Source organism: Diaporthe amygdali (assembly GCF_026229845.1).
Source record: "Diaporthe amygdali strain CAA958 chromosome Unknown NODE_1_length_4327563_cov_65_473760, whole genome shotgun sequence".
Taxonomy (NCBI): Eukaryota; Fungi; Ascomycota; class Sordariomycetes; order Diaporthales; family Diaporthaceae; genus Diaporthe; species Diaporthe amygdali.
The window spans coordinates 2329650-2347483 of record NW_026517021.1 but is presented as its reverse complement, the minus strand read 5'-3'; the positions used below and the strand labels follow the sequence as shown (position 1 = coordinate 2347483).

Genomic DNA, 17834 nt, shown 5'->3' with positions numbered 1-17834 from the left:
GTAGGGATGGGCAGATGGCCCAAGGCGGGCTTGGCCGACACACATAGTGAACGAGCAAGGGGGGAGCTCTCTCTGTCCTTTGTTTCTGCCCAGCTTGACCTCCCTGGTGCATGTCGATCACATCACCCCACCAGGGTCCGAAAATAGTGTGTCACTGTTTAGACTTCTAGTAGAGCTACTGCATACACATATTAATGTGATCATATACTATGTAAGCATTCATCAGGGCAATACCGCCACCAGAGAGCATGTATCATGCCAGAGACAGGTGTTTATACCAGCAAGCTGAATGCCCAGCGACATTGTCGGGAAGGATGAGCGCCGTCGCAAGGGTGGGCGTTGTGCTAGGAAGGTCTCGCCCTGTGAGTGTCGATACAAACCGGCTGAACGGCTTTCTGGCATGTGATGCAGAGGCTCGTTGATGTCTCCCTGTCTGGCCCGCCCGGGCCAGTCCCCCCGGGCAAGATGGCTCTAAAAAGGCCTCAACCGTAGTCGTGGTTGACATCAGTCAGTACACAAGCTTGAGCAGCCGTTGGAGCTCACTTGAGTCAGTGGTCAGAGACTTGGTGGTGTCGCCTGTCCTCATCACGGCTCTTGGCTGCTGCATGAGTGTTGTTGTGATACCTAGGCCTGCCAGGCTAGCCACCGCGTAGTAATGGTCCAGCGGCCGGTAATGCACTCATGTGGGGTCCCGCCGCCCCTGTGAGGTCGAGTCGGAAACATGGAGCTCCTTTCCCCTGTCACCGTCGCATCGCCCGGCACCCAGGCATTTTTGAGGTTGCCGTTGCCCGCTGCTTTGTGGGGTGACCTCAAGCTTACCTAGGAACCCGGGCGCCTGCATTGATAGGTACTGCATGCAGCTGGGCACGAGGCCGTGGCCACCCACGCAGGTTGGGTGATAGGTACGGGTAACCCTCTTTGGCGCACTCCCAGGCGTAACATTCCAGGTACCCAAAGCACGTCCGTACTGTAACAGAAGTCCAGTAGCCAGAGAGGTGAGGTGACGTGACGTGAGCGGCGAGCAGCGAGCGGGACTGTCCAGATGCTTGCCCCAGATGCCGGGCGTGCACTGTACTTGAGCTCCTTTCGGTAGACTATGTGGTCTGCGAACGAGCCAGCCGAGCCGCTCTTAAGCTTTCTGCCCTCTCTTCACCGAACCAAGACGCACCCTTTCTGGGCACCGACAAGGCTCAGGAACATCTCAATTCCTCCTTGAATTTTTGTCCCCGCCATCTTCATAGGGACTCCCGGAAACTTCATGACCCGTGGGCCTTTAGGACCTCCCAAGCCCAAAGCTCTCAGCTCTCGTGACCCCCGTTCCTCCACAAGTTAGCGTTGCGTCATTCCCATACTTCTCCATATCGATAACTCCCGGCGTTGCCTCGGCTAAGGGTGCACTTCCTCACTGCGCAGTACCATTGCACAGTTTCGACGAGGACTCGAGATCCCTTCCTTCAGAACCCCGCCCAACCAGCGCGTTTCCGGGACAGCACTGGTCGTCCATGAGGCAATCATAGGCAAACAACAAGTCCCTCAGGCAATCGTGGGCATCCACGCTCAACCCGTCAAGATGTCGTGGCGGAAGACCGAGAAGCTGATGGATACTATCCGTCACTATGCCTCCTTCCCAGCAACCGGCGTCAGCTTGCGCCAGATGGTCCAATTCGGCGAGAGACCCTCTGTCGGTGAGTTCTTGCAATGCCTTTGGCCTGTGTCGACTTTGCACGCCGTCGAGCCAATTGACGGCCCAAATGCTCATGTCTCTCTCTCTCTGCAGGGACCCTATTCCGCGCCTCCCAGTTCCTCTCCGAGGAACTCCCCATAAGACTGGCCCACAGGGTTCAGGAGCTCGAGACCCTCCCCGATGGTCTCAGTGAGATGCCGTCCGTGAAAAAAGTTCATGACTGGTATGCACAGTCATTTGAAGTATGTGGCATGCCCAAGCCCTTCCCCCCTTTGGCCATGTGCAAGTTCATGGTGACTCACATGCCCCTCCGCGGTACAACAGGAAATCACCGACCTTCCACGACCACAGCTCCCCAAAGACGTGCGCGAGCGGTTAATGCGCCCCGGCAAGTCCCTCGGAAAAGGCCAGATGCTGCCGGAAGCAACACCGAACCCAAGCATCGAGGAGGGCCAGTACACGTCGATGCCACAAGCGAATGGCAACGGAAGAGAAAGCTGGGCCAAGAAGTACCAGGCTGCACGGCGGTACTTTGCCATGGTCGACGACAGCGGCGATTGGCCCCCGGATCTGCATCTGTACAACCAGAAATTTGCCCAGACCCTGCACAAGATCAAGCGGCGTCATGACGGCGTCGTGACCACCATGGCCCAGGGCATCCTCGAGTATAAGCGTAAAAGGCAACGCATGCAGATCGACGGCACGATCCAGTCTTTCCTGGACCGCTTCTACATGTCGCGCATCGGCATCCGCATGCTCATCGGCCAGCACATCGCCCTGACCGACCAGAGTCACTACACAGACCCAAACTATGTCGGCATAATTTGCACAAAGACCAACGTGCAAGACCTGGCTCAAGAGGCGATCGAGAATGCAAGGTTTGTGTGTGAGGACCACTATGGCTTGTTCGAGGCGCCCAAGATACAGCTCGTGTGCAACCCCAACCTGAACTTCATGTACGTCCCCGGACATTTGAGCCACATGCTGTTCGAGACCCTCAAGAACTCGCTGCGAGCCGTGGTCGAGACGCATGGCCAGGACAAGCAGGAGTTCCCCGTGACCAAGGTGATCGTGGCCGAGGGTAAGGAGGACATCACCATCAAGATCTCGGACGAGGGCGGCGGCATCCCGCGCAGCGCGATACCACTGGTGTGGACGTACATGTACACGACCGTGGACAGGACCCCGAGCCTGGACCCCGACTTCGACAAGAGCGACTTCAAAGCGCCAATGGCGGGTTTCGGTTACGGCTTGCCCATATCGAGACTGTACGCGCGGTACTTCGGAGGCGATCTGAAACTGATCAGCATGGAAGGGTGAGTCAGCCCCAGTATCACACAGGCCGGAGGGCGCCGGTGATGATGAGAAAGAGAGACAAGGCTGCTGACACAAATCTTTTTTTTCCCGTGAAACAGGTACGGCACAGACGTGTACCTGCATCTGAACAGACTGTCGAGCTCGTCGGAGCCATTGCAATAGCAATCAGTAGTCATGAGGGATTCGGATGCAAGGTCTCGAGGATTGACGATGGGTTTGAGATATATTTTGCACAAGCGGCTGAAGAGCCCGCATCAGCTTGAGATCTCTGAGAGGAGGCAAGTTGGGGACGTGGAGGAAGTGGTGAAGCAGAGTGACCCTGGCATGGGACACTTTCGAGACCGGGGTGCTGACCTGTAGGTCTGTTTTGGTATTCATGCTTCAAGCTTGACGGCGAGTATGGAGGGAAGCTTCGCATCCGGTACGGACAAGAGGGTGTAATGACGATGATGCAAGAAGAGGAGGCAGTAGTGTAATATTCCGGTTTGATTCGAGCCGGTGGGGAATGGGAAGACAGAGGGTCAGCCATGGACAGGCAGCACTGGGAAAGTGTCTGTTTTCCGACCTCGATCACGAAAGGAAAGGAGGACCCGTGGATAACTGAAAGGGTGACCCCCACCCACCGTCTATGTCAGAGGGCACCTGCCTGTTGAGAGGGAAGGAAAAAAGCCTAAGCACGAGGGGCGGTCTTGGCTGCTTGATATCAAGAGCTCGCGGTGCATCGTGATCACTGTTCAAGGTCCAAGAGAGAGAACAAAACAAGGAGAGAGGACAGGACAGGACCCGGACTGGACAAGACAGAACAAAACAACGACTTAGCTACTTAGCTACTAGATACGAAATAGCTGGGATAGGCATGGACGAAGAAGAATGTTGCCTGGGTGGTATCTCCAGCGTCTACAGGTGGTTGTCAGATGGAACAGGCACAAGCCAACCCTCATTGAGCTGCGAGCAGAGAGAGCAGAGAGAGCTAGATACAACACAGAGCATTCTTGAAGGGACAAACTCCTGATAGATGTGCAGCATAAAATCTTTGCTGTTTCAGTTGTAACCGTACTGCCTGCAGAAACTGCAGTGGGTTTTCTCCTCCTGATATGTATGTGTTGGTGGCTGAGGGCAGAACTGAAATATGCCCCCAACGCCGACCAATTCGCCCTGCTCGGTTGCGTTCTCGATTGTATGTGTTTATGTATACATAACACAGGTACGATGACCTGAAAGAGATGCCCGTCTAAGAACGACAGTGTCCATGTTGTGCCTTGCCATGCAGATGCTCCCAGCTTGAAATTGATGAAATCGTTTCCCTTCCCTTGCCCCTCCCTACCAATCTCTTATCGAACCTACCCATCTGCCTTCTCTCCCCTCCGTACCGCTCCGCCTCATGCCTTGTACAGGTTTCATGCCTTGTACAGGGTGTCCAAGAAGCCGCTGGCCAGCTGAACCACGATGCTCTTGTTGGGCAGGCTGCCGGCGACGCCGTACAGAGCGGCCGAGTCACCCATGGCCTTGCCCCTGGCGCCCTTGCCCTGGGCGATGCGCACGCGCTCCTTCTCGCGCTCGTCCTCGATGACGGCCTCGAGGTCGTCGGTGAGCTTCTCCCACACCTTGGTGATGGGCATGGTGACGGCGACGTGCATGGCGGGCGGTTCCTGCAGCGAGTTGAGGTGCCAGCCGCGCTGCGTCATGGCGTCGGCGATGTCGTAGATGTTGAGGTTGCGCGCCGTGAACGCCACCACCGACACCAGCGGCCGCCCCATGACCTCGAGCTCCGCCGCCAGCACCGGCGAGTCGCGGATCCGCTCCGCGATCTTCTTGGTCGTCCCCACGATCTGCACGCACGCGTCCAGGTACCCCTCCTCGCCCACGCTCATCATGCTCGTCCAGCACCCCGCGATCAGCGCCCCCGGCCGCGACCCCGCGAACCCCGGCGACGCGTACACGCCGCCCGACCAGTCCGGGATCACAAAGTACTGGTACGCCCGCAGTTCCGCCGTGCGGTACAGCGTCGTGCTGTTGCCCTTGGGCGCGAACCCGTACTTGTGCGTGTCGCAGCTGATGGACGTCACCCCGCGCAGCCGGAAGTCGAACGGCTGCGTCTCGAAGCCCGCCTTGTCGAGGAACGGCACCAGGAACGACCCCAGGCAGCAGTCCACGTGCAGCGGGATCTTCCGTCGCAGCGCGATCTTGGACAGCGCCGCGATGTCGTCCATGATCCCGTGCGGGAAGTTGGGCGCGCTGCCCACCAGCAGGATCGTGTTGGCGTTCACCAGCCGCGCCACTCGCCGCGTATCCACTTGGTAGCTCGGCGCCGGGCATGGCACCAGCTGCATCTTGATCTTGAAGTATTCGCACGCCTTACGGAACGCCGTGTGCGCGGTCTCGGGGAGGATCCTGTGACCATGCTCGTTAGCGGGGCTGCTCCGACGAACACCTCTGACTTGGGGGTAAGCTGGTAGGTACAACAAGACTTACATCTCTGGCTCCGTCACGCCCCTCTCCACATAGGCCTTCTGCCTGGCACTCAGACAGGCCATCAGGATACTCTCAGTGCCACCGGACGTTGACACACCCGCGGCAGAGGCTGGCGCGTTGAACAGGGACAGCACCATGGCCACCACCTCGGCCTCCATCTTCCTCACGGCGGGGAACACATCCGGGTGGATGGGGTTCGCGACCGTGAACTTGCCGTACGCCTCGGTCTGCAGCTGCAGAAGAGCATCCTCGCCGTGGTACACGGCACCACTGACGAAGCCGTCCTCCCACCGGGTGTGGTCCAAGTTTGCCAGCCGCTCCAGCTCGGCGCGCAGGTCGTCATCGCTCCAGCCCTGCTTGGGCAGCGAGAGGTAGCGGGTCTGGTTGGCGGGCACGAGCTTCTTCTGGAGGTTCGCCCTGGCCTCGTCCACCTGCGCCTTCACCTTGGTGCGCACGCCTGGCGCCTGGAGGAACCAACCGTACGCGATGCGCCGCGCATCCGTGTACAGCTCTACGAGCGTGCCGACCAGTCCGCGGCCCTTGAGTTTCCAGAAGGACCGCCGTGTCCACCGGAGGAGGAAGTAGAAGAATATTATGTTCTTGAGTCTGGAGGTGGAGAGCCGGGGTTAGCTGGAGAGTCCACTCAGCATAGAGTATGTAGACGGCGAAGCGCCGGGTCACCCAAGAGCGCTGGGGCGCGCTGTACGGTGTAACATAAGAGCGATCAGGGAGATTGCGACAGCTCCGGACCGTAGCGGCTATACAAGGAGGGGTCCTGAAAGCGATTCCAGGACAAAGAAGCTGGGAACACTGGAAAACATGGCCTCATGGGCTGCTAGGGGCTGCAATGGGGGATTACTACCTGGCTTGGAAGTATCACTCACAGTTCAACGTTGAGAAATTGTATGGGATTGCCGTGGCGGGACTTCTTCACACTGTTGAGGCCGTCCCGCAGGCTGATGGGCATCCGCGACGAGCCCGGCATCTTGAGTAGCTTGTTCACTGGCTCTCGGCGGCTGTAAGAGGCTGATATCGGAGAGCGTGGTAAGACTAACACAGAGGAAAAAGGAATTAAATCAGCTTTGATTTGCAATGGGTCATTCCAGAGCAGGAGCGGGCTGCCCAGGCAAGAACTGTCGTCGGCCAGCGGCAAGTTTTATGCGATGATGCAGCATGATGAACGGCATTCCGAGGGCGCCGATCTGTAACGGGCAGCTGGTAGTGCATTACCTCGGCTCGCGGTGGGCAGTTGGACGCATTGAAGCAGCCCAAAGGGTGACTTCACCGGGTACCACACTAGCTTTCGGCGACCGCGGACACTCCTGGACTCTCACTACAAGCGATGAATATCACTTCTCAACGACGCATAAATGCTACACTCATCTGGGCTTACTTCGCCTCTTACCTGCCTGAACTGACAGTGGTCGATGAATGGACCTTCCGACTTGGAAGCAGCCGTGGAAAGTGACAACAGACTTGGGTACCCAGATAGATGTGTACTTGCATTCTTTACCGGCTGGCTGGCGGCTGAGACTCCAGGGCAATTCGTGTAACAGGTTTGTCCCCAAAGAGTCATGAATTCGCAGAGCTTGGGGATTTCTACCGAGTTAAAAATCCATTAAGTGCACAGGGTATGTCCATCCTAGATCCCAAGACAAATACATGTATCAATTTCTCCCATCCGCAACTCTTGCACTTGGAGGCTCCGTTCCGCGGCACCCATTGCTGGCCGTAAGCATCCAGGGGTATTCCTTGCTCAGCTTGCTAGTAAGCCGAGCCGCAATAGAGGCTCCACTCGTAACCAAACTCCTAGGAGATCGCACAATAATACACTACTCTTATACACGCTTAGTCGGGTCATGCTCAGCCTTCGGAGCAATTGACTTCCCCGTATGCTGTACAATTTCATCGTGAGGAACAGCGGGCGGATCCACGGGCCGCCAAAACACGTAACGGTGAATGAAGTACTTGAATTGCTGGACTGGAACTTTGTCAGCTATTGAGTTTCACTTTGAGAAACACAAGAGGCTGTAAGGTCATGGGTGGCCAGAGAAAATCCTAATGTCCGAAACTTCCCACAAAAACCAAATCTAGCCCGCTCATTGTGGAATGGGGTTGCTTTTGAGCCACTTACGTCCATATTTGGCATGCACTCGCAGCGGCACATTGAAGACCGCATCCAGCTCTTCGAGAGTCTTTTCCTTAGTCTCAGGCAGGAAGAACAGGACCTGGGGGTTTCACAAGTCAGCCACACGGTCATGAGATATCAATAGACGTAATCATGATGAAGATAGTAATGCAAAAGAGTCGACACTTACTAGGAAGAAACCGATAATATTCCAACCGGCATACCAGCCAAAGGCTCCTTGCGGCTTGAACGCCTGCAACAGCGACGGCCATGTCACGCTGAGAACGAAGTTGAAGAACCAGGTCGTGGCTGTCGCGAGCGACATCCCGATGGGACGGATGTAAAGAGGGTAGGCCTCGGCTGAGTATGTGAATGGCACCGGGCCTTCGCCGGGAGAGTAAACCATTCCAAAGAGGTAGATGCCGAGGGCGATACACTGCAGCACTTTATGTTAGAAATACTTTTTTCAAAGTGAATGGGAGGCAAAACGTGGTATTGTTCGACCCCCAAGGGGGCGGGGATCTCGAGCATCCAACACTGCTCGAAGTGCCTGGCCAAACAGCATCGCCTTGAAGGCCGCACAAAAGTAGCCAAATATTTTAATCGTTACTTACGGCAATCCGGGCAGTGGAATCTTCCGGGATCCAGAAACTAAAGCCTACAAAGAACACTGTTTTGCAAATATTAGCAACCTCATTGGCTTTGGCCTCGTGATGCTTAGAGTCGGAGCTGATGGTTCACTCACGGCAGAGAGACATGAGTGGAAATGTCGTCAAGAGCAAATTGCGCCTTCCAAATGTGTCAATAGCTGCGAGCGGTCAATTCCAAAATACCGTGGCCATGTTGCAGTTATTCTTTGCGAAACTCACTATAGACAGCCGGGAGTGCAAACAGCCAATTGATAATACCGAAGCCGAGGGAGGCTGACAGAGCACTCGTCTCGGGCAGGTTAGCCTCCAAGAAGATCTCGGAAGAGTAGTACGCGATCACATTGACTCCACAGAACTGTTGCATAAACATAACGATTTCCGAGCCGATCATGGCATTCCGGTTACGTCGGATAGTCAAAAATTCCTTGATTCGACTTTGCTTGCCGATAGACATGGCCTCTCTCTCTGCTTTGAGGCCAAAGTCCATATAGAAGAGGTCGCGAGCGGCCTGGATCTTGCTTAGTCGTAGCCGGCATATTGCCTTGTAGGCGTCGCGGTGTCGGTCTTTGGTTAGATACCAACGAGGGGACTCCGGAAACATTCTATGATGTGTTAATTACCTATTCCAGAGCTCGAATTGATTGTTCTCTGTCAGGCGAGAATGTGGGGGCCGGTAAGCGCAGAGAAGAAAGCCAATACGTACGGAATCAAACAGCAGACAATCACAGCGGGAATCATTGCTGAGCCCATCATGAGCCTCCAATTCAATCCCAGCGGAATACCGTGATCAGGGACCTTGAATTTGCAGTTAGCCCCAACTGTGACAAGAATAAGTTGTTGGGGGAAATTTAAGAGCAATGGTGCCATTCCCCTTTATCACCTGATTTACCCTAATTTATGAAAAAGAGACACTTACGAAGTAAAAGGCAAGGTCCGCGACATATCCAATCATGATTCCGAATGCCGTCCACATCTGCCATTGCATCGTCAAGGCGCCTCGCAGCTTAGGCGGCGAGCACTCAGCAGCAAAGATAGGAGTAGTAGCGGACTTGGGACCGATACCAAATCCCAGGAAGAATCTCGCAATGAACATATGCCACCAAGTGTCTTCAACCCAAGTCATCAGCATTCACAAACGGTTAGACAGTAAGGAGACATGGACCCACTTGTAAACGCCTGCCAAAAACATGCCAGCGCGGAGACGAGACAGCTGATCCAGACCGTGCCCCGGCGGCCGAATCTCTTGTTCATGGGCTCGGTCAACCAACAGCCGATGAAAGCACAGCAAAGATACGGGGCGCTGTTTAACAACCCCACAAGCCAGGAGTCGCGCATTGATTTATCGTCTCCGATTCCAAACGCTTTCTTATAGTACGTTTGTGCGCCGTTTACGACCGTTTCATCCATCCCTTGTACGGCGGCGCAAACGGCCTAGGGTTAGGGTTAGGGTTATAAGTCGTACAATGTGATATATCAAGAGTATTAGGAAATGAATGGGTGGGACGACTTACGCAAACAACTATGACACCATATAGGGTTTTTGGATTTGACCTCCACTTATGATCAATTTCCATCCGAAGGGCTTCCTTCTCGTCGTCCCTCAGGCCATCGATCGTGTCCCACTCGAAGTTGTTGCCGGCGATGGCAGCGCCCAGCCGAAAGGCGCGGATGTCCTCGTCATCGGTGAACCCGTGCTGGGCGCAGAATTCCTCTGAAAGGTTGGTGATCTGCTCGCGGCTGAAGCCAGCGAGCGGGTTTTCCATTTTGGCCGAGGCATCGTGGCGCTGGCGCAAGTCCTCATCTGCAGGCCCCGAGGGCGAGGGCTTGTCGGCAGAGGGAGCAAGGCTGTGGTGGTCGACCTCGGCCTTGGAGACGGAGTCAGATGAACCTCTGCCGCGGTGGTCTTTCTCGGATGGGTGAGTGTCTGCCATTTTGGGAACAAGACCGAATTGTGTCTCGTAGCTACGGGTGTATCAAAAGAGCTTGAAAGGGAACCACCAATACGGTGGAAAAGCAATTCCAAGACTGCCCAGAGATGTCCAAGACGGCCACTTGATGGTCAAGAATCGACTATAAGTCTTGGGTAAAACAAGCTCAAGCCACTGGGCTTTAATGTCAACAGAGCTGGCCGGATGGAATGATGGATGGGAAGAGACAGCTATTTACTTATACCTTGTTCAACCTACCACCCTCGTCCGGGGATTGCGAAGTGATACCCAAGCGGGCCCTCAAATCCAATGAACCAACGAGCTTGGCCAAGACGCCATGACATAAAGTCGGCCGTCTGGGAGGGATTTGTGGGAGATGCTGGCGTCGAGAATGATACATCCAGGGTGAGGATGTCTGGCACTGTGGATTAGCCCCGCCCAAGCTGTCAAAAACAACCTTAATCCCATTGACAGGTACTTGGGGAATAAGCCGGCTAGAAGCACCTCGCTAAGTATCACAGTGCCAGGAGCAACATGATGAGTCCGCCTATATATCAGATGTGAAGAGATGTGCCATCGTCGCCTGAAGGATTCGTCCCGTGCGGTGATACGACGTCACTCTGCGCTCCGTCGACTGTGAAGGAGGATGGCAGAGGGCTCTGAGTCGTTGGATGCGACGGTCTTGGCCACACAAAGGACGACAAGCCTGGCGACGGAGCTTGACGATCGGCTGTTGTGAGAGCCTACCTGTCCCGGGAATAGGGTGAGAAATGACGTTGCTCGGTGTAGGAGTGCCCCAGAGCCCTGGGAGAGCCAGACCCCGCAAAATGTCACCTTACCCCACAGACAGGGACTAGTCCACGGGACGATCAACGATGTCAGATCTGTTGGACTGTCTCTAGTGGCTCCTGTCTGATATCTTTAGACGCTTGGAAGAGTTGAGATAGAAGGTATCGTGAAAAGCATATATTAATTGGGAAAACAACGTTCATTTAGAAGACTGTATATCCAGAGCTTCTTCCGTTAATGTCTACTACCCAAAAATGCTGACAATCGAGTTCTGTTAAATCCTGGCTTTACTGTTGTTGACTAAACATCCTTCTCATAAGGATTCAATATTATTTTCATATGAGTTGCACTAAGGACATTCGTTCATCAATGCAAAGCGTGTGACAGCTTTCGCTGAGTTTTTTTGACTCGATTAATATGGAGCTTTCTTTTAAGTCGGAGCGTGGACAGCCGCGCACTCAAGGACTTCGTCATTGGCGAGCAACAACTACAAGAAGGAATGTATCCTGAGGCTCCCTTGACGTCCGGGGACCTTTTCCTGATGTGAGTTAAGGAGTGTATCGGGGCCCCGCAAGAATTGAAGTTCGAGGCAGCCATTGAGGCGCTCCCGTTTAATGAGCTGCCAGATGAGGAAGACTGATGATTGACAGTACGTACTTGGAAAACGCAGCTTAGCAAGTTACATCTCTTCAATCAAAAAAAAAATTGTTATCTCCAGTCTCCCGGACCTAGGTCAACCGGTTTCCCCTTACGAATGTCTTCCATTATCTGTTCAATATTCCACTCCTCGTATTTATATCCTGGTGGGTAGTTTGGTGGGATGCTGTCATCCTCATCAAACGCAACCCCGTTCTTCATGCTCTCAACGACTTTCTCGTAGTTATCATAAGCATAGCTCTCCGGATCGTGGCTGAAGACCCATTTCGGTAGCTTCGGCTGAGCTCGGCGCGGGTCTAGTTTGACTTTGCTCCAGTCGGTATCTTGCAATAACTCGGCGTTGCTGAAACCCAGCTTTTGGGCGCATGCATTCCGGATGAAGCGCAAACGGACGTGAGCGCGGACGGATTGCGAAATGTTCTCTCTCCCGCCGATTTGCAGGCACGTCGCCAGGGAGATGGCGTCCTCAATGGCTTGGGTTGCACCATTGCCCGAAGCTGGGAGGAAGGAGTGCGCGGCGTCGCCAATTACGATTACGCGAGCTTCTGGTGACGCCCACTTCGGCTGCGGATTGCGCCAGAAAAGCTCAAAGTTGACAATAGTCCTTGGGGGCGTGAGTGCAACCAATTGCTTGAATACTGGAGCCCAGCCATTAGGACCGACGCCTTTGTCCATGTTGGCGAGGACTTCATCAGACTCTACGGTATTACGCCATGACTCCTTCTCTGAGCCAGTCACCTATCCCATGATGAGTGTCTGGTAAGCCAAGAGTGCATAGTGATTATAGGTACTTACATCATGGTTTATGGTCCAAACGATTGTGTCGGGACGAGTCAACGTGAGACCATACGCTCCTGGACTGCTTGCCATTAGCAGCTATTGCTCTTGGAGTTTTTCCTCTGCTGACTTACGCCAGCCATGTCCTGATGATAGGCTCTTGGCCAGTCTCGCCATCAACCATCTTGAAAAACTCCTTGACTTGGGGGTCCTGATCGAGGTGATGTCTTGGGAAGGCGGCCCGCCACATAGCTCTACCCGAGCTCATTGCTCTGACCTGGCCGCCAACAAGCCCTTGACTTTTGGAACCAACACCATCGGCCGCAATGACGACGTCTGCCTCAAATCTTTCATTTTGGTCAGTCACCACACCAGCTCTCTGGCGCTCTTTGTCCTCGAAATAATCGACAACGCGCTTTCCGAACTGGATATCTACTCCCAGCCGCTCAACTTGTGCAACGAACATCTTATAAACAAGGGGTCGCATCTGAAAGGTCCCTGGAGGCGTGTCGGGGTCAAGACCAGCATCACGCAGGCGATCGGCAACTTTGAGTGGCGGAATCATGTGTGTGCCATCGTGCTTGAACGTCTCGATCCACGTATTATGCAGTGAAATTGCATCGTACTCCTTTGCCATGTCAGGCCAATGTTTGAAGAACCTAGTGGCACTCAGACCCATGAAATACATGTCGCCTAATGACAGATAAGCAATTCCTTCATGGTTTCGGGAAGGAAATCGGGAGGCTTGTTCCTTTCTTTGCACATACCGACCGTGTTGATGCCTGAGTTTCGTTCTAACACACGCACATTGTGACCTTTGCGAATGCACTCAATTGCCGCTGTTAGACCAGCGAGGCCAGTACCAACTATGAGTACATCGACACCCGTTGGAGGGTATGAGCCCACGGGCTTACATTCCGTGGTACAAGCCATAAGCACCTCTTCAATGGCTGTCTAAGATGCAGAGGTCCTTGAGGACGTCCAGGATGATGAAGGTAATGAAGAACGAGACTGCTAGAGGATTGGTCGTCGGTTGTGTAGCATACGGATAATTGTCGGCATTTATCAGGGAAGAGTGCCTCAGCTATGTGCTGGTAAAAAGATTGAGGCGTTTGGTCGTGTAAAATTGAGATGTGACAATGGCCTAGGTGGTCAGCTATGTGTACCCGAAGTTGGGGAGATCCGGTCGTACTTGCTGGGTACCTCCGTGCCATAACACTCACAATTTGGGCTGTCAGCAACTCCGTAGTACTTCGAAGGCCATTAAACGTGACGTGTGCCACCCACTTGTGTAAGATACACAGGAATCCATCGTGTGCCCGCGACGCATGCGTACACTGGAAATATACAATGCAGAAGAACTTGGCGGTTGATCTGGCTGATCCTTCGGACGATCTAGAAGAGCCGGGCGTACGTTTCGGGGTTCTTGGGTCTCAGAGCGTAGACCAAACCATTCATGTCGTCCGATTCTCCATTGCACAGAGAGACTTGGCAATTCAGCTCGTGCATTAGCATGGTTTCGTTTCATTTACGACTGCCAAATATATTTGATGCAATTGAAGTCACCGGACTATATCATTTGCAGATAATATCCTCCTGCGAATACGTCAGATGGCCGAGGCAAGTGAGTGAGCTCCGACCAGCAATTATACTAATAAGTTGTGTTACATATAGCAGAAAACTGGAATATAACATAATTCTATCGCGGCAACTCCTTCATGCAGCCTTTCTCAACCGCAGGCTCCAATTCCGCGGAATCATGGAGTCTCTCATCGTAAGGCCCGCACAGGACGTCCAACTCTTTCCAAGTCACCTCAAACAACAAAGCAGAGGCTAGTCTTCAGGACGGGCAACAATGTCAAATTTGTTGGACCGCCACCCCCGCCACCCCAACCGCACTGGCGTCTTTGGACGCTCGAGACGGAAAGATGAATGAATCATGGAAAGTTTATATTTGTATGAATTGACAAAACAGTTTCTATTTGGAAGACTGGTACTTCCATAGCCTCTTCCGCTCTAACATCCACCACCTGGCGACCTTCTCAGCCTCGTCCGCCCACGTGGCCGCGTCCTGCCCGTACTTCTTCCGCGCATCCAGGATCAAGTGCACCATATCCCAGCCCTTGATCGGGTCCACCTCCAGCGGGTCGAGCCGCAGGTCCGACAGCTGGTACTCGATTGAGTTCTTCTCCTCCACCGGCAGCACCAGCCTCCACGGCGCGTCGGCCGACGTCACGGTCAGGACGCTCCCGCCCAGGTTGACCACGCCAAAGTTCCACGCCCGCCGGCCGCCCTCGTGCGTCTTGTACGGCCTTATGAGCGACTGGCCCTCGTAGTCGTTGATCAGGTCCGCCGCCGCCCTGCCGTCCTCCTCGTTCAGCGACCCCGTGCTCGCGAGCAAGTCCAGGATCGTGGGCAGGATGCTGATGGACGTGGCGTTGGCCTCGTACTGCACGCGCGGCAGGTGCGGGTGCCGGAAGGTGATAGGCACGCGGAAGTTGGACACGTGCGCATTGTCCAGCGTGCCCGTCACGGACGTGTCCTCGAGGAACGCCTGGCCGTGGTCCCCGACGAAGATGACTAGTGTCTCGTTCGCGATGCCCTTATCCTCGATCAGCTGCATCATCTGTCCCAGCCACGCATCGTGGTAGGCGACGGCGTTCAGGTACTGGTTGAAGTCGTAGTGGCTGATTCCGTGGCTCTTGCCCATGTACCGGACTGTTTGCCAGTCCCCGGGCGTCCTCCAAGGGTGGTGAGTCGTTGAGGTGAAATGGCTCAGGAACATCCTCGTGTCGTTGGCCAGAGCTCGGTCGATAAATTTCTCCATGTGCGGTATCAAGTACGGCTCCGCATAGCCGAAATAATTAAGTTCCATCATCCCAGGATTGTTCTTCACGTCCTTTTGCAGTGTCTTTCTGGCCACAACATCCCTGAAGCCCATCTTCTCGTTCATGACATCCTGTCGGTCATAATCGTCTGTTACAGCCTATTGGGTAATTTGCGTTAGTACTTGCTACCTGAAGACGGAATTGGGATCGGTGCACGCTAGTCTTAAAAACATAGAAATATTTGGGGCAACATCTCGCACCAAGAATAACTCACCTGGAAATACATATGGTCCCACGGCCGATTGCGCATCTCGCTTTGGTCTAATTTGGAGTCGTCGATCTTCTTGTGGGACAGCATGTCGAAGAGGTGTGGAAGACATGGCTGGTAGACCTGGCTCTCTGATTCTTCCAGTCCGTCAACAGCCATGGGCCAAATACCCTGATCAAAGTATGTCAGTATTTTTGTTCCTCTCCCTTTTGTCTTGGATGGCCCGAGTGGGACTCGGTAGTTGTGGAAAGCTTACACAATGGCTTCCTACAACGGATTTGGTTGACACGGAACTCCCTGTGAAGGCACCCACGACGTTGAGACCACCGAAGCCTTCATCTGTTGAGTTAAACCAGCTTGGGGTTTCTTCCTCTCGCGTAATTGGATGGCCAGTCGAATTCGTGAACCCCCCGGCCTTGCCCGTTATCCTCTCGGAGTTTGGGGTGAGCTTCGACAGCCGCCGGTTTATCTCATCACGGTCCTGTTCCGGGTGTGATTCCAGAATCTTCTTGTGCCACAGGGACCCCTGCTGCAAGGGAAAGAGTTCCTCACGCATCGACTCCATCTGGATCATGACCACGTGCTTGATGGTCGCCGTCCTGTCCCGCAATGCAGCTCGTAGGGGTTCAAGCGGCTCCAGGTCGAGGTTCGTGATGCGGAGAGGATCGTCGACGGGGTTATAGTCGGCTTGTCGTGTGAGAATCGGTGCACATGCTAAAGTTGTACCATTTGCATCGGCGGTCGTTCCGTTGGGCGTATCAAGTACCGACAACGTGTCTTCCGCGGGCTCCGTCGAGTTCCACCGATAGAATCCAGCAGGAATCGGCAATGGCAGCCATTCGGGCACTCTCTCGCGGTAGTCCTTGATTAAGGGGCTCATTCCCCCGGGAGCCCAGCCTTTGAAGTGATCATGAGCTGGTTTCCAGTGCGCCTCGCGAATGAGTTCAGGCAGTGGCCACATGTTTTCGACAACCCGTTCTGTCTGGCCGCACGAATTGAAGGGCTCGAAGGAGAAGCTGATGAGTGTCAGAAGCGGGAGCGGGAGCGTTGTCGAGATGTGGTTGTACGGTTTGGCCGGCCTTGTCAACAGCAAGACCACCAGGACAATGGCACAAAATGGGAGCACCATCCATTGCGGAATCTTTTTTACTGCTCTCCTCCAGGAGGTACGCATCCGACCAGCTAACCCAGTGGGGGGCTCTTCCACCTTGCCTCGGCCGAACATGCTGTCTCCCTCCGACCACACAATCGTCTCGTCCGAGTCTGAATAACCGTCTTCGAGGGAGTGTTCAACATCGATGCCATCGCTTCGTTCTTTCGACTGGATAGGACCTGGGTCCCGGTTGTACGCTATCCCTAAGTTAGCCACAGTCTTTGCCCCCCTGTTACAACACTTTTCGAGACTCACTCGCCCGCCAGAGTCCCGCGAGAGTCCTCAGGATGTTTCCAGATACTTCGTACACCCAGGCATGGGAGAACCATGCCAAGGCTAAGATTATGACCGCCGGCACAAGCACGCTCGAGCTTTCGCTTAGGAGGACGGCGACTCCATCTTTGTCTTTTGCGACAGTGCGAGCTGCGGACCACTGGATATCCGCGCCCGTTCTAGTAAAGAATCCGATTTGACACGATGCAGCAATGAAGGTGATAAATCTGTTCGCAGTCTCAGCTTTGTCTGCCAATTATTTGCATAGGGAGAGGCAAGCCCCGGATGTGGTCAAGACGTACGATATAAAAGATCCCAAAAGCAGACCAACCAGAGAACCAACGCCTCGCTCCCGCCGCAGCAACAGCCTGGTAATAATCAAGAGGGCGACATCGGGTATAAAGAAGGTAGGGAGGTAGAGAAAGAACGCCGCGAGAGGTATCGTGCCAAGGTGCAATGCCAGGTGTAGCACCTTAGTAGACGCTACTGATATGAGAAAAAGAGCAAATAGGAATGATGTCGACTTCTGAAGAGACATCACGATGGATAACGCCTGAGAACCAGTACGGCCTCCATGCAGAAAATCGTAACCAAAGAAAGATCAGAGAGAACAAGATGAAGATGCCATGGGAAACACACCTACAGATGAACAGGAACAGGAACAGGACAAGACAAAGGTAGGGGTCCCCACATAAGTCATATCCAATTGCAGATCTTCCCGAACATGTCAAAGAAATTGTTACTTCAGGAAATGTGTCGCGTGCGGTCCCAGACGTGGGCCATACGTTTTGGGTGGGTGGAGGGCTGGCCTGTGGCAGGATTTCGCCCAAACGGACCTCGTTTCTCGAACCTTGCCCAGCTGCTTGGCCCGATACCTGGGTCTACTCACGTAAGAGCCGCTGTGTAGGTG

The 17834-nt window shown here is 54.1% G+C and overlaps 4 protein-coding genes across 4 annotated transcripts; 1 reads left to right on the top strand and 3 right to left on the bottom strand.

Moving 5' to 3' along the window:
* Nucleotides 1-721: 721 nt before the first annotated feature.
* J7T55_006285 (uncharacterized protein) lies at nt 722-3163 on the top strand (the record flags this gene model as incomplete). Its single annotated transcript, XM_053142626.1, has 5 exons — nt 722-777; nt 1414-1685; nt 1778-1926; nt 2009-3000; nt 3100-3163. 5 exons carry the CDS (start codon nt 722-724, stop codon nt 3161-3163), a joined length of 1533 nt encoding a protein of 510 aa, XP_053001051.1.
* Nucleotides 3164-4398: 1235 nt separating this feature from the next.
* J7T55_006284 (sphingosine-1-phosphate lyase) lies at nt 4399-6458 on the bottom strand (the record flags this gene model as incomplete). Its single annotated transcript, XM_053142615.1, has 3 exons — nt 4399-5392; nt 5474-6079; nt 6358-6458. 3 exons carry the CDS (start codon nt 6456-6458, stop codon nt 4399-4401), a joined length of 1701 nt encoding a protein of 566 aa, XP_053001050.1.
* Nucleotides 6459-7311: 853 nt separating this feature from the next.
* J7T55_006283 (uncharacterized protein) lies at nt 7312-13335 on the bottom strand (the record flags this gene model as incomplete). The annotated part of the gene is made up of 17 exons (XM_053142604.1): nt 7312-7454; nt 7608-7701; nt 7792-8037; nt 8216-8271; nt 8347-8409; nt 8471-8815; nt 8965-9046; nt 9168-9358; nt 9418-9682; nt 9763-10213; nt 10438-10594; nt 10927-10983; nt 11721-12363; nt 12421-12484; nt 12537-13095; nt 13170-13241; nt 13317-13335. 17 exons carry the CDS (start codon nt 13333-13335, stop codon nt 7312-7314), a joined length of 3507 nt encoding a protein of 1168 aa, XP_053001049.1.
* A 1045-nt stretch (nt 13336-14380) lies between these two features.
* J7T55_006282 (uncharacterized protein) lies at nt 14381-17462 on the bottom strand (the record flags this gene model as incomplete). Its single annotated transcript, XM_053142593.1, has 5 exons — nt 14381-15388; nt 15505-15669; nt 15755-16848; nt 16907-17151; nt 17227-17462. 5 exons carry the CDS (start codon nt 17460-17462, stop codon nt 14381-14383), a joined length of 2748 nt encoding a protein of 915 aa, XP_053001048.1.
* Nucleotides 17463-17834: the final 372 nt, after the last annotated feature.